The sequence below is a fragment of the Pristiophorus japonicus genome, chromosome 12, assembly GCF_044704955.1.
Source record: "Pristiophorus japonicus isolate sPriJap1 chromosome 12, sPriJap1.hap1, whole genome shotgun sequence".
In the NCBI taxonomy this organism is placed as follows: domain Eukaryota; kingdom Metazoa; phylum Chordata; class Chondrichthyes; family Pristiophoridae; genus Pristiophorus; species Pristiophorus japonicus.
In genome coordinates, this window is record NC_091988.1 from 190,219,062 (window position 1) to 190,243,856 (window position 24,795).

At 48.9% G+C, this 24,795-nt stretch overlaps 1 protein-coding gene across 6 annotated transcripts in view; it reads left to right on the forward strand.

Moving 5' to 3' along the window:
• Positions 1-24,795, forward strand: part of zhx3b (zinc fingers and homeoboxes 3b) — an 86,970-nt gene that overhangs the window by 58,275 nt on the left and 3,900 nt on the right. For all 6 annotated transcript variants that reach the window (XM_070896330.1, XM_070896333.1, XM_070896332.1 and 3 more), the window contains one exon: positions 16,996-19,996. In XM_070896330.1, coding sequence (XP_070752431.1) covers positions 17,167-19,996 — 2,830 coding nt within the window. In that variant the 5' untranslated portion in view covers positions 16,996-17,166. The remainder of the gene's footprint in view (positions 1-16,995; positions 19,997-24,795) is intronic.

The window sequence follows — 24,795 nt, forward strand, 5'->3', positions numbered from 1 at the left end:
ACCGAGGCCGTGTCTGCTCTCGGGTGGACGTAAAAGGTCTCATGACACTATTTCGAAGAAGTGCAGGGGAGTTATCCCCGGTGTCCTGGCCTAATTTTATCCCTTAATCAACATCACTAAAATCAGATTATCTGGTCATTATCACATTACTCTTTGAGGCAGCTTACAGTGCTGACCGAGGGCCGTGTAACTATTTGTCGGCCGGCGCGGACACAATGGGCCAAAATGGCCACCTTCTGCGCTGTAAATTTCTTATGTTTCTAAATTGGCTGCCATGTTTCCTACATTACAACAGCGACTACACTCCAAAAGTACTTCATTGGCTGTAAAGTGCTTTGGGACGACCCGAGGTTGCGAAAGGCGCTGTACAAATGTAAGTCTTTCTTTCTTTTGGTCTCGTTCCCTTGTTTACTCAAGTCCACGTGCACCTTTTATAAATGGCAGACCAAGGACAATAAGGCCCTTAAACCTTAACTTGCACGTGGCAAGTTTAGAGATGCTGGCAGTCTGGAATAGAACATTTTCCAATATTTGTACCCGGTTTTGTCACCAGCCAATCCCAGGTCAAGTGTAGAACAGGTCAGACGTAAGCTAAATCTCTCGCTCTGCTTCACTGTAACATTGTGCCTTCACACCAACCAGATGTTCACAAAGGCGGCTCACCACCACCTTCTCGAGGGCAATTAGGGATGGGCGATAAATGCTGGCCTTCTCAGTGACACCCACATCCTGTGAATGAATTAAAAAAAAATACCAACCTTGAGCACCCCCCACACCAACAGGATGTTTCTATCTTCCCCCACCCCTCCTCCCCCCCGCCATGGCCAGACTTGTGACCTCTCATTGAAATTCTGACTTAAGGCTGCTGCAGATCGCTTCATGCAAGATTCTTGCAGAGACTCTTGGCCCCATCGGAATGGGTGAGGTTTAAATCCAGCTCCCGCAGTTGAAAGGACTATAATCTGACTGACTAGTTCACCCTGACATGCTGGCACGCAACATGTGACCGCGAGCTGGAACAGTAATAATCCCAACTACTGGTCAGTGAAAACGCAGGTATCAATTTAAACTTGGGTTCAGAATTTCATTCTCCACTTATAACACAACATCGCTCTCCGAGGCAATTGCTTTGCACCCTGCCTCGAGTCTGAGTAACTCGCTGCTACTTGCCAACGGGACGGCCATTTTACGCTGGCTGCCATTTTGTGCAGGCCAGCAATGCACTTTCAGTACCACTGTGGTTTTCTTGCCCTGTCCTCTGGGGATCTCTCTGGTAAAGTCCGATGTACCTTTCACAAGAAGTGTGGATGCCTTTTTTCAGCAATCATTCCAATGTGGCGATTGTTCCAATTTAGGGTTGCCAACCCTCCAGGATTGCCCTGGAGTCTCCAGGAATTAAAGATCGATCTCCAGGATACTACTGCAGAATCATTGGCTCATTTAAAACATTTTGTGTTTTTTTTTTGTTCCCATTTTCTTTGAGCAATTGTGTTTATTAGTCACAAAAATATAGAGGGGGGTGCGGTGGAGGGAAGTTAGACTGATGGGTTATGAAGAATCTGTTTGTTTTCCAATTGGCGTGGGAAGGCGGTAATTGTGAGGATGGGTGCTTTGGACATCCAATGGTGAGAGTTTGGGGGCGGGGCAGTTGGTGGCGGGAGGATCATGTGATCAAACCTCCAGGCATTCGTCTAGCTAGAGTTGGCAACCCTTGTTCCAGTATTGCCATATACCCATCTCTCCATATTAATGGGGAAATAGATTATATTGTGAAATTGCATTAGAAATTAGATATTATATAATGACTCAAGTCTGCTTCGCAGAAATTCCAGGCAGACTTTTAGTGGGTTCAGTACAGTAGGAATGCAAGGGAACCTCCTCCAGACCTACAACTCTCCAATATAGTTGAGCTCCTCCAATTACGGTCTCTTGCGTGCCCACGATTTTCATCGCTCCACCATCGGCGCTCGGGTCTTCAGTTGCCGAGGCTCCGAGCTCTCCCTGAACCTCTCTCCCTCTCTCTTTAAAACCTACCTCTTTGACCCAAGTTTCTGGTCACCTGTCCTAATTACAGTACTGGTCACCATATTATAAAAATGATTTTATAGGCACTGGAGAGCATGCAGAGAATATTTACAAAGATACCAGAAAGGATGAACAGGCTGGGTGAGAAAAGAGAAGCCTAAGGCATGACCGAATAGAGGTGTTTAAAATTATGAAAGGTTTTGATCGAGTGGATACAGTTAGAGTGTTTCCACTTGTGGGGAAGAGCATAATTAGAGACCATCAATATAAGATAGTCACCAAGCAATGCAATAGGGAATTCAGAAGGAACTTCTTTACCCAGAGAGTGGTGAGAATGTGGATCTCGCTCCCACAGGGAGTGGTTGAAGCGAATAGTATGGATGCATTTAAGGGGAGGCTAAAGCACATGAGGATGAAGGGAATAGAGGGTTATGCTGATGGAGTTAGATGAGGAAAGACGGGAGGAGGCTCGAGTGCAGCATTAACACTAGCATGGACTGGCTGGGCCGAATCAGGGCAGATTAACCACAGGGCCAGAGAAGCTACAGTCCCAGGCCCACCAGATATGTTATTGAGAGAAATTTGCATATAGGTATAGGAATCTAGTATTGCAATGTTACCAGAATCAGAATATATGCTTTCATTGTTGAATATACTGGCCTATGTTTTCCTACTCAGAATCAGAATCATATACGTAATGTAATGAACATGAACAAACATAACTATAGGCCCATTTGGGCCAGTTTGCCCCAGGCCGATCACGCCCTTAGTCCAGCCCTGGGCCGAAAGGCCTGCTTCTGGCACCAAGCTTATAGTCTACAGGGCTGTAGTGATACCTGCTCTCCTATATGGCTCAGACGTGGACGATATAGAAACATAGAAACATAGAAAATAGGTGCAGGGGTAGGCCATTCGGCCCTTCGAGTCTGCACCACCATTCAATAAGATCATGGCTGATCATTCACCTCAGTACCCCTTTCCTGCTTTCACTCCATATCCCTTGATCCCTTTAGCCGTAAGGGCCATATCTAACTCCCTCTTGAATATATCCAATAAACTGGCATCAACAACTCTCTGCGGCAGGGAATTCCACAGGTTAACAACTCTCTGAGTGAAGAAGTTTCTCCTCATCTCAGTCCTAAATGGCCTACCCCGTATCCTAAGACTGTATCCCCTGGTTCTGGACTTCCCGAACATCGGGAACATTCTTCCCGCATCTTCCTGTCAGAATCTTATACGTTTCTATGAGATTCCCTCTCATCCTTCTAAACTCCAGTGTATAAAGTCCCAGTTGATCCAGTGTCTCCTCATATATCAGTCCAGCCATCCCGGGAATCAGTCTGGTGAACCATCGCTGCACTCCCTCAATAGCAAGAACGTCCTTCCTCAGATTAGGAGACCAAAACTGAACATAATATTCCAGGTGAGGCCTCACCAAAGCCCTGTACAATTGCAGTAAGACCTCCCTGCTCCTATACTCAAATCCCCTAGCTATGAAGGTCAACATGCCATTTGCCTTCTTCACCGCCTGCTGTACCTGCATGCCAACTTTCAATGATTGATAAACCATGACACCCAGGTCTCGTTGCACCTCCCCTTTTCCTAATCTGCCACCATTCAGATAATATTCTGCCTTTGTGTTTTTGCCACCAAAGTGGATAACCTCACATTTATCCACATTATACTGCATCTGCCATGCATTTGCCCACTCACCTAACCTGTCCAAATCACCCTGCAGCCTCTTAGCATCCTCCTCACAGCTCACACCGCCACCCAGTTTAGTGTCATCTGCAAACATGGAGATATTACACTTAATTCCTTCATCTAAATCATTAATGTATATTGTAAAGAGCTGTGGTCCCAGCACTGAGCCCTGCGGCACTCCACTAGTCACTGGCTCCCATTCCGAAAAAGACCCGTTTATCCCAACTCTTTGCTTCCTGTCTGCCAACCAATTCTCTATCCACACCAGCACATTACCCCCAAAACCATGTGCTTTGATTTTGCACACCAATCTCTTATGTGGGACCTTATCAAAGGCCTTTTGAAAGTCCAAATACACCACATCCACTGGTTCTCCCTTGTCCACTCTACTAGTTACATCCTCAAAAAATTCCAGAAGATTTGTCAAGCATGATTTCCCTTTCATAAATCCATGCTGACTTGGACCAATCCTGTCACTGCTTTCCAAATGCACTGCTATTTCATCCTTAATAATTGATTCCAACATTTTCCCACTACTGATGTCGGGCTAACCGCCTTCTCTTTCCCTCCTTTTTTAAAAAGTGGTGTTACATTAGCTACCCTCCAGTCCATAGGAACTGATCCAGAGTCGATAGGCTGTTGGAAAATGATCACCAATGCATCCACTATTTCTAGGGCCATTTCCTTAAGTACTCTGGGATGCAGACAATCAGGCCCCGGGTATTTATCGGCCTTCAATCCCATCAATTTCCCCAACATAATTTCCCGCCTAATAAGGATATCCTTCAGTTCCTCCTTCTCACTAGACCCTCGGTCCCCTCGTACATCCGGAAGGTTATTTGTGTCTTCCTTCGTGAAGACAGAACCAAAGTATTTGTTCAATTGGTCTGCCATTTCTTTGTTCCCCATTATAAATTTACCTGAGTCCGACTGCAAGGGACCTACGTTTCTCCTCACGTTTGTATACAGCAGACACCTCAAAGCGCTGGAGAAATACCACCAATGCTGCCTCCGCAATATTCTGCAAATCCACTGGAAGGACAGACGCACCAATATCAGTGTTCTCGCTCAGGCCAACATCCTGAGCATCAAAGCACTGACCACACTTGATCAGTTCCGTTGGGCGGGCTACATCATCTGCATGCCCGACACAAGACCCCCTCAGCAAGCGCTCTACTCGGAAGTCCTACATGGCAAGCGAGCCCCAGGTGGACCCCCTCAAAGTCTCCTTGATAAAGTGCAACATCCCCACTGACACCTGGGAATCCCTGGCCCAAGACTGCCCTAAGTGGAGGAAGAGCATCTGGGAGGGCGCTGAGCATCTCGAGTCTTGTCGCCGAGAGCATGCAAAAACCAAGCGCAGGCAGCGGAAGGAGCGTGCGGCAAACCAGACTCCCCGACCACCCTTTCCTTCAACCACTGTCTGTCCCACCTGTGACAGAGACCGTAATTCCTGTATAGGATAGTACAGCCACCTGAGAACTCGCTTTTAGAGTAAGAGCAAGGCTGCCTCGATTTCGAGGGACTGCCTATGATGATGAATCCGGCTCTGGGCTGAATGACCTGTTTCTGTGCTGTATATTCTGTGTGACATCTTCTTATGTTAGCTCGGTGTCACATTTTGTTTGCTAACACTCCTGTGAAGTGCCTTGGAATGTTTTGCTGCGTTAAAGGCGCTATATCAATGCAAAGTGTCGAACGGGTGTGCCCCATTACGGGCTTTGCTTGGATCTGGTGTATATTTATCTGGAGCCAGTCAGACTGCCTGATGCAGAGACTGGATGCAAAAACAGAAAATCGCTCCATTTCCCAGGGGTAGTTGTCACCCACCTTTATTTATTTTTTAATGAGTGCAGCAGTTCAATGAAACAGAAAAATAATAATAAATGGGCTGTTGTGACAGCTCCAAGCAGTGGAACGCTGTGCTCCTGATCTGACGTCCCAAGGCAGTCTGTGGCTGGGACTCGCTCACCTTCACCGGCAGAGAAGACCACAGACGAGACTGTCCCACCCTCCTGTCTGCAGGAAGATTAAAAACAAAACGTAATTACATTTTATTTCAATCCATGCGCACCTCTCTCTCACTCATTGCTGGAGACACCAACCTTCGACTAAACCTTGTTTGGAATTGTTTTTTTTTTGGTACTTTTGCAGCGTTTACATGCTGTAGCGGCATCTCCTTGGGCTAGCTACATTAACTAGATTCTTTTAAAAATGAATTCCTTCCCCCACCACCCAGCCCAAGGCTTCTGCACAAACCCGACATGTAACAACAGGAGCCTTGTATTTCTATCTGGTTTTACCGGGACCACCTTCACAGAATATGAAGAACCTATCTGTGTATTAAATTTCAAGCTCCTCGCCATGGCTCAGTCGTTGAAGACAGAATGTAACTGAGCCGTGCAGATCAGAAGATGCTTGGGCTTGCTTGCCAGCCGGCGCTGTGTTAGCCAATCTGTATTGGTGGTGTATACAGGTCCCTCGACAATCTGGACTAGGAGGAGGGGAATCGGGCGAGGCTCCGCCTTCCTGCTCCCTACACTGTGTAAAGTGAGAGTACCCGGCTGTGATGCCGACTGTGGGCGAATAGCCTAACATTCGCTGTCTAGCCTCCTTGCGTGAAGAAAGCCGCTTGCCCAGTGCCCATGAAGGTGTCTCAGCCTTCAGGAGAGGAAATTGCAGCGAAACACCCTCTTCCCCCGAATGTTCCTTTCCGTTTTAAATGCATATTACCTGATTAGTAATCAGAAGATGAGCAATAGGAGCAGGAGTAGGCCATAGGGTCCCTTGAACCTGCTCCACTACTCAATAAGATCATGGCTGATCTACTATCTCAACTACCTCACATTGAATAGATTGGGCCTATTCCTCTGGAGTTTAGAAGAATGAGAGTTGATCTCATTGAAACTTTAGCTGACATTGTTAATGGTTCTCTCCTCAGGTACTGTTCCTCTCTCCTTAAACTCTGCTACCATCACCCCTCTCCTCAGAAAAACAACCCTTGACCCCACTGTGCTTGCAAGCTACCGCCTCATCTCCAACCTCCCCTTCCTCTCCATAGACCTTGAACATGTCGCCTCCCAAACCCGTGCCCACCTTTCCCAGAACTCCACGTTTGAATCCCTTCAATCTGGTTCCCGCCCCTGCCACAGTACCGAAACGGCTCTCATCAAAGTCACAAATGACATCCTTTGTGACTGTGGCAAAGGTAAACTATCCCTCCTCGTTCCTTCTTGACCTGTCTGCAGCCTTTGACACGGTTGACAACTCCATCCTCCTCCAACGCCTCTCCGCCATCATCCAGCTGAGTTTGACTGCACTCGCCTGGTTCCATTCTTGTCTATCTAAACGTTGCCAGAAAATCTCCTACAACGGCTTCACTTCCCACTCCTGCATCGTTGCCACTGGTGTCCCCCAAGGATCTATCCTTGGCCTCTTCCTATTTCTCATCTATATGCTTCCCCTTGGCGATATCATCCGAAAACACGGAGTCAGTTTCCACATGTACGCTGACGATACCCAGCTCTACCTCACCACCGCTTCTCTTGACCCACTCCACGATTTCTATGTTGTCAGACTGCTTGTTCAACATCCAGTTATGGATGAGCAGAGATTTTCTCCAATTAAATATTGGGAAGACCGAAGCCATTGTCTTTGGTCCCCGCCACAAACTCCGTTCCCTAGCCACCGATTTCATCCCTCTCCCTAGCATCTGTCTGAGGTTGAACCAGTCTGTTTGCAACCTAGCTGTCATATTTGACCCTGAAATGAGCTTCCGGCCACATATCCATGGCATTACTAAAACCGCCTATTTCCACCTCCGTAACATCACCCGTCTCCGCCCCTGCCTCAGCTCATCTGCTGTTGAAACCTTCATCCATGCCTTTGTTACTGCCAGACTTGACTATTCCAACGCACTCCTGACTGGTCTGCCACATTCTACCCTACGTAAACCTGAGGTCATCCAAAAATCAGCAGCCCGTGTCCTAACTCGCACCAAGTCGCGCTCACCCCTCACCTTTCTGCTCGCTGACCTACATTGGCTCCTGGTTAAGCATGCCTCGATTTCAAAATTCTCATACTTGTTTACAAATCCCTCCGTGGCCTCGCCCCTCCCTATCTCTGTAATCTCCTTCATCCTCACAACCCTCCACCCCAAGATATCTTTGCTCCTCAAATTCTGTCCTCTTGAGCATCCCTGATTATAACAGTTCAACCATCGGTGGCCGTGCCTTCGGCAGCCTGAGCCCCATGCTCTGTAACTCCCTCCCTATACCTCTCTGCCTCGCTACCTCCTTAAAACCTACCTCTTGCACCGGGGTAATTTCTTCTTATGTGGCTCGGTGTCAAATTTATATTTTTGTCTCATAACACTTCTGTAAAGCGCCTTGGGACGTTTCACTACATTAAAGGTGCTATATAAATACGAGTTGTTGTTGTTGTTGTATAAGATTCTGAGGGGGATTGACAGGGTAGATGCTGAGAGGTTGTTTCCCCTGGCTGGAGAGTCTAGAACTAGGAGGCATAGTCTCAGGATAAGGGGTCGGCCATTTAAGACTGAGCTGCAGAGGACTTTCCTCACTCCAACAGTTGTGAATCTTTGGAATTCTCTACCTCGAACGGCCAAGGATGCTGAGTCATTGAGTATATTTAAGGCCGAGATCGATAGATTTTTGGACTCTAAGGAAATCAAGGGATATGGTGATTGGGTGGGAAAGTGGAGTTGAGGTCGAAGGTCAGCCACGATCTTATTGAATGGCGGAGCAGGCTCGAGGGGCTGTGTGGCCTACTCCTGCTCCTAATTATTATGCTCTTAACGGCACTTTCCCATCCTATCCCCATATCCTTGTGCTTGTAGTAGCAAAGGTGGTGTAACAGGAGGCTGGAATTGCAACACAATGGTCTGTCGAAAACAAAATGATGTATTGGCGGAACATATAATGAGTCCCTGGCTGGAGGCTGACCAATTGCATGCAGTATTGCAGAAGAAGCCAGTGTGTCCGCTAGAATTAGACTGACCCGAGGTCAAGACCCGTAGGCCAAAAGGCATCCTACATTTTGCTTCAGCCTGACCAGAAAAATGCTCTGCAAATTATACTCTGGGTTGCTCCCACCTTTACTCCCTCCGCAATACCCACGAGGGCTTTGAACTCTGGTTTGTACCTTGTTGGCTTGGCTGTACAAATAACTGGCGCAGAACGGTTCAGTCGCGTAGTGCCACATGGACTAAAGTATATTCGCAGGTGGGGAGGTGACTAACTCTGGGTTGCCAACCCCTCCAGGATTGCCCTAGAGTCTCCTGGAATTAAAGACGATTCTCCCAGAGCAACTCCGACAGAAAAATCATTGAACAATTTTTTTTCCCCCTTTCATTTTCTTTGAACACTTAGGGGGAGAAATTCGCGCGTGCCTCAGTTGGGGCGGTAACCCAGGCGGAGCGGTAATTTTAGAGCCTTGAAGAGCTGACGGGCGATAAATCAGCCGTTACACACTTGACCGGAGGGGGGGGGGGGGGCGCTAACGAAATGCTGGCGCTAAATTTAACCGACCCATTGCGCATGCGCCGATCTCCGATTGCAATCCCAGGAAAAGCCGAGTCTTGAAGGCGCGGCATAGTAATGTGCCCATTAAAGTTTTCAAAATCACTTGTTTCCAACCTGTGCTGTTATGGCCGTCTGCCGCTGCACACACGGAGGCTCACGCACCGTGCTCTGTGTAAACGTCGCACTGACTGTGACCTCCGAGGGAAGCGCTTCTTCAATCCCGTTAAGTCGGCACCAAATTAACGACTCTGCAAGCCTGAACCCACTGTTTTCCCAGACTTTCTTGGTGAGCGCTCAATGAGGAGCACGCACCGAATTTACCGACCGGGGTCAAGCGTGGCGTTGCACCAGGACTGACGTCATGAGCGGAGTGATCGTCAGCAGCCAGGCGCTAAACCTCTGACGAATTTTCTGATGGGGCACTAAAAGCTGCACGCCGGTCGCTAAGCTCTGACGCTCTCATTAATGCCCCCTCTGGCCGCTAACTGAGGCGTTAGACAACCGAAAATCCAGCCCTTCGTTATTAAAATATTGATGGATGGGTAGGAGGGAATAGGGAAAGAAAAGACTATTTGACCGATCGGGGTGGTTGGAGGCAGGAGGCAGGGGTTGCGCCCGACCGGATTGGGCAACCCGAGCTGTAACGTCTAGTTGGCGGGTGTAATGTTGGCTCCTCGGTTATGGACAGTCGGAAGGGGGCGCTGACTGAGCGAGGCGACGGGGGTCCCTTGCGTTGAGCGTGGCACTGGCTGGAGCCAGAGGTACAGCGAGAGGTGGAGGATTGTCTGTTCCAATTGCCGGGCCTCGGCTTGATTTGCCCCGGTTCCAATGAAAGGTTGAGCGAGCGGGCCGGCTCCACGGAGATATCCCCCCCCCCCCCCCCCATGGCACACCCTGTTGCCGTGCGATACTGACACGCCCTGGGGGGGGGGGGGGAGAGGAAGAGGGAAGGGGAAGATTGGAAGAAAAACAGATCGTACCTAATGGGGAGGGGGAAAAACATTAAAGAATATTCTGAGGGGAGTTTTTTTTTTAGGAATGGCTCCTTTTAACAAAAACAAATGGGTACAAAATAAGAACGATCATTTTTCTTTTGCTGAAAGTGTTGCTTTAAACTGGGACTGCTGATAACAAAGGACTGGGCCTGGAGGAGTTACTAACTGAACTGCGAAGGACATGGATGTCAGTTTGTACCCTCTGTCAGGTTCACTAACTTCTCTGCGTCAGTTCTCCTGGTGATGTCATCGGCACTAACTGAGCAAAAAAAATGAGAGAGACAAAGGGGAAAAAAACAGGTCCTTGCACTTTCTTGCTTTGTTTTTTCTTCCAAATATCTCTCTCTCTCTCTCTCTCTCTCTCTTTCTCTCACTGTCATTCTACTTAAGGGACTCGCTGCTGCTGCTGGGCTCTGGTTTCCTGAGCACCAACCAATCTCCAGAACTTGACCCTACTACGAACATTAAAAAAATTGCCGGGTAGCAAAAGAGCAGCTGGTCCATAAATCCTGCCCAGCACCTCGTGACTAGTCACTACCCACTCTCTCTCCCCCTCCCATAACCATGAAATCTGGGAGAGGCAATACAAAAACTGAGGGTCAACAAGAGAAAAAAATCCTCTGGAAAATTCCTCTCCGACCCTGTCAAGCGATCATAACCAGTCCAGGAGAAGCATGGATCTATAAAGATGGCCATTCTTCGCGTGTCAGTCTAGACAGTGAGTCTCGTTATAGCTGTCGATTTTATTTCCAGCGCAGATGAAGGCTGGTCAGCCCATGGTGCCTGTGCCGGCTCTCTGAAAGAGCTAGTCCCATTCGCCTGCTCTTGCCCATATCTTTTAACTTCATCTCTCTCTGAAATATTTATCCACATCCCTTTTAAAAAGAAAAACTTGCATTTATATAGCACCTTTCACGACCACCGGACGTCCCAAAGCGCTTTACAGCCAATATAGGAATTTTGGAGCGCAGTCACTGTTGTAATGTAGGAAACACGGCGGCCAATTTGCACACAGCAAGCTCCCGCAAACCGCAATGTGATAATGACCAGATAATCTGTTTTTGTTATGTTGATTGAGGGATAAATATTGGCCCCAGGACACCGGGGATTACTCTTCTGCCCTTCTTTGAAACAGTGCCGTGGGATCTTTTATGTCCACCTGAGAGAGCAGACGGGGCCTTGGTGTAATGTCTCATCTGAAAGGTGGCACCTCTGACAGTGCAGCACTCCCTCAGCACTGCACTGGAGTGTCAGCTCAGATTTTTGTGCTCAAATCCCTGAAGTGGGACTTGAACCCACAACCTTCTGACTCAGAGTGCTACCCACTGAGGCACGGCTGTTACAAAAGCCATTGTAGATTCTGGTTCCACCTGTTGGACATGTAGGACATTCCAGGGTAAAAATTGCCCTCCACTGGGAACGGGGCGCAGTTACCATTTTTTGACGTGTTCCGGCCGCCGCAATGGATACGGCAGCCTATCCGTCGAAATTCAGCTCCTCAGGGTTTATCTTCCAGCGGGGCGGAAATGGATCACCATGGGGACGGAGGTGGGAGCAGAGCAGAGTGGCCATCACTAGAGGGGCGGAAGTGGGGGGGGGGGGGCGGGACGGAGTGTCCGCAGCAGTCGGTCATCAGCGCTGCGCTGATGATGTCATCACGCTGGCGTATCGCAACGTCTCTGCATTCATTTTAGTTTGGTCCACTGGGCCACCAGGGAGGTTTTCAGCCGGGCCAGCGGCCTGGCACCCACGAGGGGGTTACCGGGGCTGTCTGTTGGCGGCCCGGCTGAATCCGGGGGCATAGTTTTCGGGCCGACCTGGCAGTTGGCCCCACAATTATTTCACGCAGAGTGCACCGACAGCAAAAAGCGACACTGCTCCAGCAGGGCAGTTTCGCGAGGGGGGGGGTCCCCGCCAGACGATAAGGGGTTGGCATGTGCACGCCGCGGCGGGAAAATGGGTGGAGCGGTCCCGGACACCGCTCCGCTCCTGAGGAAGGGCGATTTTTTAAATGGCGGCCCCTCCATGGAGAGTCAGCCGCCATTCCACACCGCCCCGTGGCTGTTGTTTTCCGGCGGTCAGAGGCTTTATCGAAAGGGGTAATTTCGGCCCCTCCATGTCCCAACAATGCTCTGTGTGGAAAAAAAATCATCTTACTTCTACGTTTATTCCCATGGTAATCATCTTAATTTTTGCCCCTTAATGACTCACCTGACGGGAAATCGTTTTTCCCGATTTGCTATATCAAGCACCATCATAATTCTCTGCACGTCTATCAGATCTCTTGTGCTTCTCACTTCTCGTGACTAAAGCCCTGGTTTCTCTAGTGCCTCCTCATAGTATGAAGTCTCGAATCCTCAGTATTCTCTTCGTAGAACTCTTTTGTACCCTGTCCATGGCCGTGACATCCTTTCGAATGCCCAGAACGGGACACAATATTCTAACTGTAACTTGACAAATGATTTGTAGTTTTGCATTGTCATTTTGCGCTCGATGGTTCTCTTTTTTTAAAAAAAAAAATCTAGTATCCCATATGCTTTTGATTTTTACAGTGGGTTCTGATGATGAAGCTCACTCATTTTAAGAGTGGGGGATGGGGGGGGGGGTGCGCGCTGACAGAATTGTTGTTTGAGTCATCTGAAAAGGCAGAAATCAATTCAAGCTTGTTGGCCATGGTAAACTGGATTGGTGCCTTCTGTCTGGGGCCTGGAGCCACAGCTTGGAGTATCCATGGCAGCCAGCCCAGGGAGCTTTTTGATTTTGGTGATAGGGCTAGTTTATGTGGTCATTCTGACCTTTTTACAGCAGCATCAGCTCAGTCAAACCCCATGAATGCAGATGCTGTAAATCATGGCCGGGCAGACAGTGGGTTCCGAGGACTCCTTCAGATGGTGCAGATAACACACAGGCATTTAGGACAGCAGATGCCTTAATTTGTGGTAATAAAAATTGCACATGCACTTGACCTTTAGACACGATTCTCATAATTTCCCACAAACTGATAAGGTACTCTTGTTTTATCTGAGCATCCTCTATTTCCTCTTTCCGTGGAATCACTTTTTCCCAATGTCCTATTGGGAAAATGCTAGATATTCTCTGGTGTAATGTATTTGCTTCATGGGTTCTTTGCTTAAGAATTCATAGCAACACATTGATATTAATAACTAGTTTGTTAAACCTTTTGCTAATAAACTATCACACTACACATTACCAGTTCATCCACCACGCCACATCCACATGCCTCATCGTGGATCCCCCGAACCCAACTGGCCGGGGTTTTATTAAGTCTTGTAAACATCACATGACTGGCTAAGACATTCCCAACTCAACAGCTCTACAACTATTTTGTTGATACTTAAATCAAATGCCCCCTTTTGACAAGGGCACTAGAACCCACAAATTAACATTTTAAAACTTTAACAAAAACCTTTAATCAAATTAGAATTTGGTTGCTGGGGGTAATGCACTCCAGTCCCTCTGGCGGCCACCTCTTGCAGAAGGCCGCGAGTGCACCGGTGGACACCGCGTGCTCCATCTCCGGGGATCCCTGGCTCGAATGTAACCGCGGAAGAGAGGCAGGCAGTCGGGCTGAACAACCCCTTCGACTGCCCACTGCCTGGACCAGTCAATGGCCACCTTGTCCATGCCCAGGAGCAGTCCTACGAGGAAGCCTTCCGACCTGCCTGCTCCCCTTCCCCCGCCGCACAGGATGCCCAAAGATCAGGAACATGAGACTGAAGTGCAACCAGAATTTGAGGAGCAGCCCCTTCAAATATTGGAACAGGGGCTGCAACCCGACACACTCCACATAAACATGGAACACAGATTCTTCCAGGCTGCAGAAATCGCAGGCGGCCTGGGAGTCCGTGAGCTGACTTAAAAACCGATTGCACGGGACTGCCCCGAGCAACACCCTCCAGGCTAAGTCCCCAATAAATAAAGGAAGGACTCCCACGTAGAGTCAACAACTCTACAAACCTGCGAGCATACTCACTGGTGCATACATTACATCTAGTTCAGCCTCACCGGTCAAACGTGTAAGTGACCCCAGATCACCAAGGTTCAGGAGTACATCTTTGCTGCCCAATATTTAGTTAGACAGCGTGATCCAGGGGTCATTAACAGTAAAGACCTCTCATTGTGTGTACTGGGTGCTGTGAACTTGCATGTAATGCCGCTTACCTTTCTTGTTTCATTGGGAAGTGTGAACCGATGAGCACTCTAGTAAAACCAGGCTAATTGTGAATCGATTTAGTTTGCATGCAGTATATGAATGAACAGAATATGGCCTTCAGTCAAATCGAATCATTATCTTACCGTTTATTGTAACAAGAAAAATAACATTGCCCATCTGCTTCTCAAACATTTTGGAACTGTCTAGCAATGTTCTTGACCTCTGTGCGTTGAGGATTGGCTCGCCAAGCTGTCAATCAAAGAACATAAGAAATAGGAGCAGGAATGGGCCATTCGGCCCTTCAAGCTTGTTCCGCCATTCATGGCTGATCTTCCACCTCAACTCCATCTTCCCGCACTATCCCCATATCCCTTGATTCCCACTACTCCTTTGAGTGAGAAAACCTCCAGTATGGGAGTCATGATAGCTGCATTGCTTGTTTAGCTAAGACCCCTGCTGGCACCTCTGAATGGCACCAATCCAACATTGCAGGTGTGGATATCTTTGAGATAATGAATTATACCTTTTGTCTCAAACAGATCTGCTATGCGAGCAACACCATTTTGACACAACTGGCATTCCAGCTAACTTCTCCCTGAACAACATCCCAGATAACTTGTGTGGTTCTGGGAATTAACCCCTTCTGAACCAAGTTCAACTTCACAACAACAGCATAATATAAAATCCCTTTCAGGCTAAATGGTTACATTTTGAAATGTGACTGTTCATAATTTCCTCTTTCAAAAAGTGCCAACTATTCAACCAGTTAGCAGGTTATTTGTTGTTGGGACATTATATCCTAGCACAAGCCTGGGACCTATTTTCCAGTCTTTGATCATTTTAGAAAAACTTGGATGCGAGAGGAAAGTAATGTAAAGTTGGGAGGAAAGGTGACGGACAATTTATCTGTGCTTGGTGCTAGCTCTCCAAAACAACAGCAACTTAATGTAATAAAGATGTCCCAAGGCACTACGCTGAACATTGTTTAAAAACTGGATAATGAGCATTAATGAAAAGTGAATGAAAGTCTATTTTTGTTTAGTTATTTAGGACAGTAATAAAAGTGTGCAGCATTCCACAGCCACATCGTGAACTGAATGAGTAAATTGCTTCAGGTCAAATCTGAAGTTAGGGAGTTTAACAAAGGAGAGTATTGTGAATCATCACCACACCAATTAACGCATGAATAATACAGATGAGAGCAATGTGTAGCTGACGGTGGGTGCATTGCAGGGGAGGAGAAGCTGGTCTTGGAGCAGACAACTCTCAGCATGGTGCTGCATTGAAGTCAGCCACCTGTGCATGGGGGGGGGGGGGGAGGAATGAGCAATGCATGGGAGGTTCAGGTGCACTGTGGAGACTGTGACTGCAGTATGCAACTCGACCCTTGAGCACCCTCGGACCCAATCATGAGCACTGTACTGCCAATGGCAGTGTATGTCATTGGTGCCCTCAATTTTATGCCTCAATATCTTCCAGACATGGCGGGAGTCACCGCGTCTAGTTCACCATCCTGGCAGTCGCCTGATACAATAATAGTGGAGTTGTTGACTTATCGTGGCAAGCAATATCTATGAATTAGTCTAGACCCAGACTTGACTCAAGGACAACCTCCAGTAGTGGAGAGCTTTGGGAACCATAGGCCCAAAGTCACCTTCATTTGTTTTGCCTCCTTTTCGTTTGTGAATATCTTTGTATTCTCGTCCATGTGTCACGCCTCTAAGTGCTCCCCAAGTCGTGCATGTGTCACGCCACTAAGTGCTCCCTGAGTTGACGGAGTAGCACTGTTGAATGGTGGCAAGGGCTCTGAAAGGCCTGTATCTGCCACGCATCTTCATAGACTCTCATTGGCAGCAGAGGCCTCTTCCTCTGGGGGATGGGCACTTGTTGCTTTCGGAGGCATTGCCTGAAGGCTTTGAACATTTTCACGCCGTCAACATTGTGGACATCTTTTCTTCACCCATTAGAATTTCAGTAAAGCGTAATGATGGCTGTGTGAAATTGTCACTCTACATTGACTGGGGTGACATCCAGTAGTACAGTAACTAACTTTGTGCTCCCAAATTTGGGTTGTGTCTAGATTTTAAAAAAAGACTTTGCATTTATAAGTGCCTCAGGATGTCCCTAAGCACTTTGCAGCCAATTTAGTCCTTTTGAATTGTCACCATTGTAATGTAATGAAATGAGGCAGCCAATTTGCTCGCTGCAAGTGTCCTACCACTGAGCCAACGATGACTAGGGTGGTTGGTTACAGGCCTATTATTGGGGAAGCAACTTGAGATGATGAATTGATGAAGTTTGGCACGGAATGGTACACGTATTGGTTTAACTGATTTTTTACAATAGTACATTGGTGTCAATTATACCCACTGACAGCACTGAATATTTTACATTATATTCACAGCCCCCTTCACACAGACTTTTTTTCTCCGAAAAATGGAAATATGTGGAAAAACTTTAAAAGTCTTCCACTGGTAAAATGAAAACTTTTAGCTGCTGCTTACTTTAATGCACATCTAACTGTTTTTTCTTTCTTACTTCTTCTGTCTTGCAGGTGGGACCGTCCTTGACCGAGTATTCGGCGTTTAGTGAACCGCCCCAACTGAGAGACAGTCAAAAGAGTTTAATGGAGAGGGAAGGACTCTGAGCGGGAGTTTTTGTGCTTTTGTAGAGGTTAAGGACTTCTGCCCCGCTTCCCTCTTTCAGACATCGTTGGCGTTCAATCATGGCCAGCAAGAGGAAGTCCACCACCCCTTGCATGATACCGGCCAAAACCCTGGCCATGCACGACCCAGACATGGGCATCACCCCAGAATACAACGATGAGGATGAGTCCTCTCCGCCAGCGTTCCCCGTGGAGGATCTGTCGGCCAGCGAGGAGGCGTTTGCCAATCATCATGATGTCGTGGACCGCGGTGGCTTCGAGTGCAAGTACTGCGACTATGCCGGCCAGGACTACCACGCCTTCACCGTGCACTCGGACTCCGGCGCCGACCAGCTCTACGTCTGCGTGGAATGCAACTTCAGCACCAAGAGCCAGGAGTCGCTGACGGTCCACAACACCCTGAGCCACCCGGAGGAGACCAACCTGAAGGTGAGCGTGATCAAGAGGAACAGCCAGACGGTGGTGGAGCAGAGCATCTCCGAAAGCAAAGGCGGCGAGGGCCAGGAGAACGGGGAGGAGGCGGAGAGCCAGCCCGAGATCTCCATCAGCAAGACGCCCATCATGAAGATGCTGAAAGCCAAGCCCGAGGCCAAGCGCATCACCGTCTCCCACACTGGGAGGGAGGAGCCTGGTGACGAGGCGGGTGCGGCCTCCGACGAGACGGTCAAGAAAACCGAGGAGGCGGCGGACGCGGCCGCCAACGGGCTGACCAACGCCACCCAGACGGTCAACGGGACGGCCGTGGTGTCCGTGCCTGTCCAGCAGGCCGGCGGGACCCAGGCCCTCCCCGCAGCCCCAGGTTCCAGCCCCCTGCCCAAGGTCATGATCCCCCTCAGCAGCATCCCCTCCTACCACGCCGCCATGGACTCCAACAGCTTCCTGGACAACTCCTTCAACAAGTTCCCCTACCCCACCAAGGCCGAGCTCTGCTGGCTGACGGTGGTCACCAAGTACCCGGAGGAGCAGCTCAAGATCTGGTTCACCGCCCAGCGCCTCAAGCACGGCATCAGCTGGACCCCCGAGGAGATCGAGGACGCCCGCAAGAAGATGTTCAGCACCATCATCCAGAGCGTTCCAAGCCAGCCCCACCAGCAGCAGCAGACCATCGCCTTGCTGCCCGCCCAAATCACCGCCACCAACGGCGGCCAGCAACACCACCTCTTCCAGGCCAACTTCCCATGCCAGCTGGTGACCCAGGGCGGCAACATCGTGGTCACCCAGCCGGGCGGAGGGCTGGTCAAGGGGGTGACGGTGACGGGCACCCCCTTGGCTGTCAGCCTGGCCACCATCGCCAAAGCCCAGCACCCCGCCAAGTTCCAGCTGCACAAGCTGGGCGGCTCCAACATCAAGATCCTGACCACCACCACCGCCGCCGTCTCATCCGGCCAGCCCGTGGTCACCTCCAGCTACCTCACATCCTCCTCCGGCGGCAGCACCGTCTCCGAGCTGGGCACCTACAAGTACAAGAAGACCAAGGAACAGCTGGCGGCCCTCAAGCAGAGCTTCCAGCGGGCTCAGTTCCCCGAGCACCAAGAGGTGGACCGGCTGGTGAGGCTGACAGGTCTCCAGGGCAAGGAGATCCGCAAGTGGTTCAGCGACCGGCGCTACAACTACAAGAACCTCAAGTGCAACCAGTCCCTGGACGCCGCCGGTGGCCTCAACGCATTGTCTGCCGAGCCGGGCCACGAGGAGCCGTCCGTCCCACCTCCGTCCACCACCCCCCACTCCTCCCAACACCAGCAGCAGCAACCCCAACACCGCCGGCACTGGCAAACCAGCTGCGACTTCACCCCGCCCAAATTCAAAGGGAAGTCAGCCGAGCAGCTCAGCCTCCTGGAGCACAGCTACGGCCAGAGCCCCTACCCGCCCGAGCAAGAGGTCGACCGGCTGCGGACCGAGACCAAGATGACCCGGCGGGAGATCGACCTGTGGTTCTCCGAGCGCCGGAAGGTCAAGCCGGACCAGCGAGCCCCGAGAGCCCAGCAGGAGGAATCGGACGCCAATTCCGAGGAGGAAGAGGAGGACGAGGACGAAGAAGAAGACACGGACGGGGAAGGGACGCCGAGCGACAGCAGCTCGGTGGACCTCAAGAGGCTGGTGGCTCCTCAGGAGCGGCTCAAGGTCAGCCCCTTGAAAATCTGCCTGAAGGATGGCTCCAACCTGTGCATCCAGCCCAAGGTGGTGCCGGCCAGCAAGCCACTCAACCTCAGCACACTCTCCTCCTCCTCCTCCTCCGCGTCTCCCAATGCCATCAAGTACAAAGGCCAGAACAAGAAAACGGTGCACCAGCTTCACCTGATGAAGTTGCAATTCATGCGGACACAGTGGCCAACAGTGGAAGAATATGATGAACTTGCCATCAAATCCAGGTTGCCCAGGACCGAGGTGGTCCGCTGGTTTGGCGATGCGCGGTACGCCTTAAAAAATGGACAACTGAAGTGGTACGACGATTATAAAAAGGGCATCTACGCCATCCGCTCGGGCAGCAACAGTTTAATCACCGACGTGCCGGTGGAGAACTACAGGCTCAAGCGAACGCCCTCCAAGAAGAGTGGCAAGGCGGTCCTGTTCGAGTACTACACCCAGCACCGCATGCTGCACGAAGAGGACCTGGACCGGCTCTGCGAGAGGTCTTGCATGAGCTACGAGCAGGTCCGGGACTGGTTCGCCGAGAAGCAGACCGAGGACGCCATGTACACGTCCGACTTCAGCAACGAGGACCAGCAGTCGACCAATGGCGAGAGCGACAAGCCAGAGAAGGCCAAGAGCGGCCAGCACTTTGCAATGGAGGAGGTCTACTCTGATGTGACCGACAACAGCGACAACTGGGACGTCCGGTCGCGGGAGGGCCCCGCAGAACTCAATGAGTTTGACGCCGAGAACATCTCTGGTAAGGCTTGAGATTCAATGAATATAGTAAAGCAAACATGGATTAGAGATATTGCAGCACATGGTGTCTGCTATCAAGTCATGAATTTGATGGTGTTGTTTAAAAGAAGAGAGAAATACTTTGAGAGACTGACCAGGCACTTTCAACATTTTTGTTTGTTTTCAAAAGGTTCCCTTTGGGACTGGGTGGTACTTTAGTTAGAACATTATCCTTCCATCTTCTAGGTCCCAGCACAGAATCCAGTAAGAGACCACTGAGGCAAAAGACTCTTCTTTCTGTTGGTTTTAAGGAATCTAACTGAAGCGAATGATTGGGGGCCAGACCCACCCCATTTCCTGGTGAATGCGAGGATGCAGCACACAACTTGTCAGTAAGTCTGTCTGCAGTAGTGGTCAGACTCACTCGGACAATCGGAAAATAACCCAGTTATATTCATTCTCGAGATGTGGGCATCGCTGGCAAGGTCGGCACTTATTGCCCCATCCCTAGTTGCCCCGAGAGGGTGATGGTACAGCTGAGTGGCTTGCTAGGCAGTTTGGAGTCAACCACATTGGTGTGGGACGGGAGTCACGTACAGGCCAGACTGGGTAATGTCTCAGCGGTGTCCTTCCCCCGAGAACATGAGTGAACCAGTTTGGGCTTTGTACGACAATTCGACTGCTCCACCATCACTTTTACTGATGCCAGATTTTATTTCCAGATTTTTAAAAACTGGCTTCAAATTGTCAAACTGCTATAGAATATACAATGCTGCAGTGGAGAAGGTGACCCCAAAGTATATTATTGGATCACGTGTGGAATGTCCAATCCCCTAAATTCATCTAGGTGACCCCATCCTACACTTAGGATCGTACAGCACAGGAGGCCATTCGGCCCATCGTGCCTGTGCCGGCTCTTTGAAAGAGCGATCCCATTAGTCCCACTCCCCCTGCTCTTTCCCTGTAGTCCTGCAACTGGAAATTTCTCCTTTTTGTTTAAGTGTATATCCACTTCCATTTTCGAAAGTTAATGTCTAATCTGCTTGCAGCATCCTTTCAGGCAATGCATTCCAAATCATAACAATTTGTGATGATTAATGTTATGAACAAGTTGTTCAAAATGTCCTACACACGTTATTAGCTGGTTATAGAGGGCCAAAAGGGCGATCAATAAATTCATAGTGATTCTCTTTCTCCATTCGGAGGCCTCTATAAAAACCCACAGCTGAGCAGAGTGCAGCATCATATCCCACTCCCAGCTGGCACCAAGAAATCCATTCCCTTTCTTGCAAGGAGATTTGGTATCTCAAACCCTCAGGTCAACATTAATTATTTGTTTTCTCTCACTTTGTTACACTGTTATGTTAGGATCATTGGCTGTGGTGTAGTGGTCATGGTATTGGACCAACTAAACTTAAAAAAAAAAAGACTTGCATTTATAGAGCGCAATTCACGACCGCCGGTCGTCCCGATGCGCTTTACAGCCAATGAGGTGCTTTTGTGAAGTGTAGTCACTGTTGTAATAGAAAATAGGAGCAGTAGTAGACCATTCGGCCCTTCGAACCTGCACTGCCATTCAATATGATCATGGCTAATCCTCTATCTCAACACCATATTCCCACTTTCTCCCCATACCCCTTGATGCCTTTTGTGTCTAGAAATCTATCTATCTCCTCCTTAAATATATTCAGTGACTTGGCCTCCACAACCTTCTGTGGTAGAGAGTTCCACAGGTTCACCACCCTCTGAGTGAAGAAATTTCTCCTCATCTCAGTTCTAAATTTCCTACCCCATATCCTGAGACTGTGATCCCTTGTTCTCGACTTCCCAGCCAGGAGAAATATCCTCCCTGCATCCAGTCTGTCCAACCCTGTCAGAATTTTATACATTTCAATGAGATCCCCGCTCATTCTTCTCAACTCTAGTGATTACAGGCCTAGTCGACCCAATCTCTCCTCATACGACAGTCCTGCCATCCCAGGAATCAGTCTGGTGAACCTTTGCTGCACTCCCTCTATGACAAGTATATCCTTTCTTGGGTACGGAAACCAAAACTGTACACAATACTCCAGGTGTAGTCTCACCAAGACCCTGTATAACTGTGTAGGAAACACTGCAGCCAATTTGCGCACAGCAAGCACCCACAAACAGCAATGTGACCAGATAATCTGTTTCTTTTAGTGAGGTTGGTTGAGGGGTTAATATTGCCCAGGGCACCAGGGATATCCCCCCTGCTGTTCTTCAAAACTAGTGCCATGCGATCTTTTACATCCAGCTGAGAGAGCAGACACGGCCCTGGATGTCTCATCTGAAAGACGGGGTTGAGAATTCAAATTCTACCCTGTGGCCCCTTGTGAAATTGGACTTGTTACATCTGGTAGTCTGTGGGCTGACATCAGAAAAAATGGGCATGAAAGCTGCTGTATTGTTGCAAAAACCCATCTGGGTTCACTGATGTTCTTCGGGTAAAGGGTCCTGCCACCCCCTTTAAGAAGGACAAGGGCAGCAGGTGCATGGGAACGCCATCACCTCCACTTTCTCCTCCCAAGTTGCACACCACCCCAACTTGGAAATATATCGCCGTTCCTTCATTGTCACTGGGTCAAAATCCTGGAACTCCCTCCCTAACAGCACTTTGGGAGTACCGTCACCGCACGGACTGCAGCGGTTCAAGAAGACTCGCCACCCCCTTCTCCAGGGCAACTAGGGATCGGCAATAAATGCTGGCCTTGCCAGCGACGCCCACTGAGAATGAATGAAAAGAAACAAAGGTCTACACATGACTTCAGTCCCCGCTATGTGGTTGACTTTAAAGTAGCAAGCCACTTTAGTTGTAAAAACAATTGCTGTTTAAGAAAGTCCACCACCTAACTAACACCAGCTAAGGGACAGGCAATAATAGCAGCCTAATCCTGAAAAAAAAGTCAGAGAAAAAAATGCATATGGCAACTCAACCTATAAAGTGCTGATCCTAGATCGCTGTCATTGAATTAATTTTATGATTAAAATCTATATAGAATTGTATATTTAAAAATAATTGTTATCCCATGTGTCCTGGCCAATATTTATCCCTCAAATCAACATCACTAAAACAAATTACCTGGTCATTATCACATTGCTGTTTGTGGGACCTTGCTGTGCGCAAATTGGCTGCCGTGTTTCCTACATACAACAGTGACTACACTTCAAAAAGTACTTAATTGGCTGTAAAGCACTTCAGGATGTCCGGTGCTATATAAATTCAAATCATTCTTTCTAGTCTCATATGGGATGTTGGAAAAGGCACTGCACTTGGCCTCAGGATCTGTAGGCTGTGAATTGGGGAGAATATAATCCCGAGTTCCTACTCTTGATTGCCATCCAGTGACCCACACTGGAAGTGCACACGTGTGAGCTCTGGCAGGGCCTATGTCTGGGTTAGACTATGGGTTAGAACTACTCCCACCTCTGAGATGAGACTCCCGACATGAAGAATGGCCACTAGCATGAGGTGCCAGAAGACTGTTGCACCCAACTGAGCTAGCAAGTACTGAAATACCCCCTCCTTCAGGCCTCAACCAGACTAGAGACCAACTCCAAAGGACTCTGCTAATGTTGCATTGAAAGCTAACTACGAGAAGCTCTGCTTCATTTCTCTCCTTCCTCTTGGTCACAATATGGGGAAGTAGGTTACCGCTGCTTGAGACATTACCCCTGGTGGTGCAGAACTTGCACCTTGAACTATGAGTCGGAAATCCGAGTGCGATCACTGGGCTTTCCCATCCAAGCAGTGGTAGTCGAGCAAGGTAGTCAACCATGGCTCGATAAATAATGGGCATTTAGTGGCTTTAAAAGAAGGACTTGCATCGATACAGCGCTTTTCAGAACTCCCCAAAGGGTGTACAGTCAATGAAGTACTTATATAAAGTGTAGTCACTGTTGTAATGTAGGAAACGCAACAGCCAAATTGCGCACAGCAAGCTCCCACAAAGCAATGTGATAATGACTAGATTAATTTTTTTTTGTGATGTTGATTGACGGATAAATATTGGCCACGACAGCAGGGATAACGCTCCTGCTCATCTTCGAAATAGTCCATGGGATCCTTTACATCCACCTGAGAGGGCAGACGGGGCCTCGGTTTAACGTCTCATCCAGTGCAGCACTCCCTCAGGTAGCAGACAACATTCGCTCATGCTTTGAACATAATAAATAGGAGCAGGAGTAGGCCATTTAAGCGCTTGAGCCTGCTCTGCCATCTAATAAGATCATGGCTGATCTGATCATGGACTCAGCTCCACTTCCCTGCCTGCTCCCCATAACCCTTTATTCCCTTAGCACTCAAAAATCTGTCTATCTCTGCCTTAAATATATTCAATGACCCAGCCTCCACAGCTCTCTGGGGAAGAGAATGCTATAGATTTACAACTCTCTGAGAGAAGAAATTTCTCCTCATCTTAGTTTTAAATGGGCGGCCCCTTATTCTGAGACGATGTCCCTCGTTTTAGTTTCCCCTATGAGTGGAAATATCCTCTCTGCATCCACCTTGTCGAGCCCCCTCTTTATCTAATATGTTTTGATAAGATCACCTCTCATTCTTCTGAACTCCAATGAGTATAGGCCCAAACTACTCAACCTATCTTCATAAGTCAACCCCTTCATCTCCGGAATGAACCTAGTGAACCTTCTCTGAACAGCCTCCAATGCAAGTATATCCTTCCTTAAATATGGAAACCAAAACTGTACGCAGTACTCTAGGTGTGGCCTCACCAATACCCTATGCAGTTGTAGCAGGACTTCTCTGCTTTTATACTCCATCTCCCTTGCAACAAAGGCCAACAT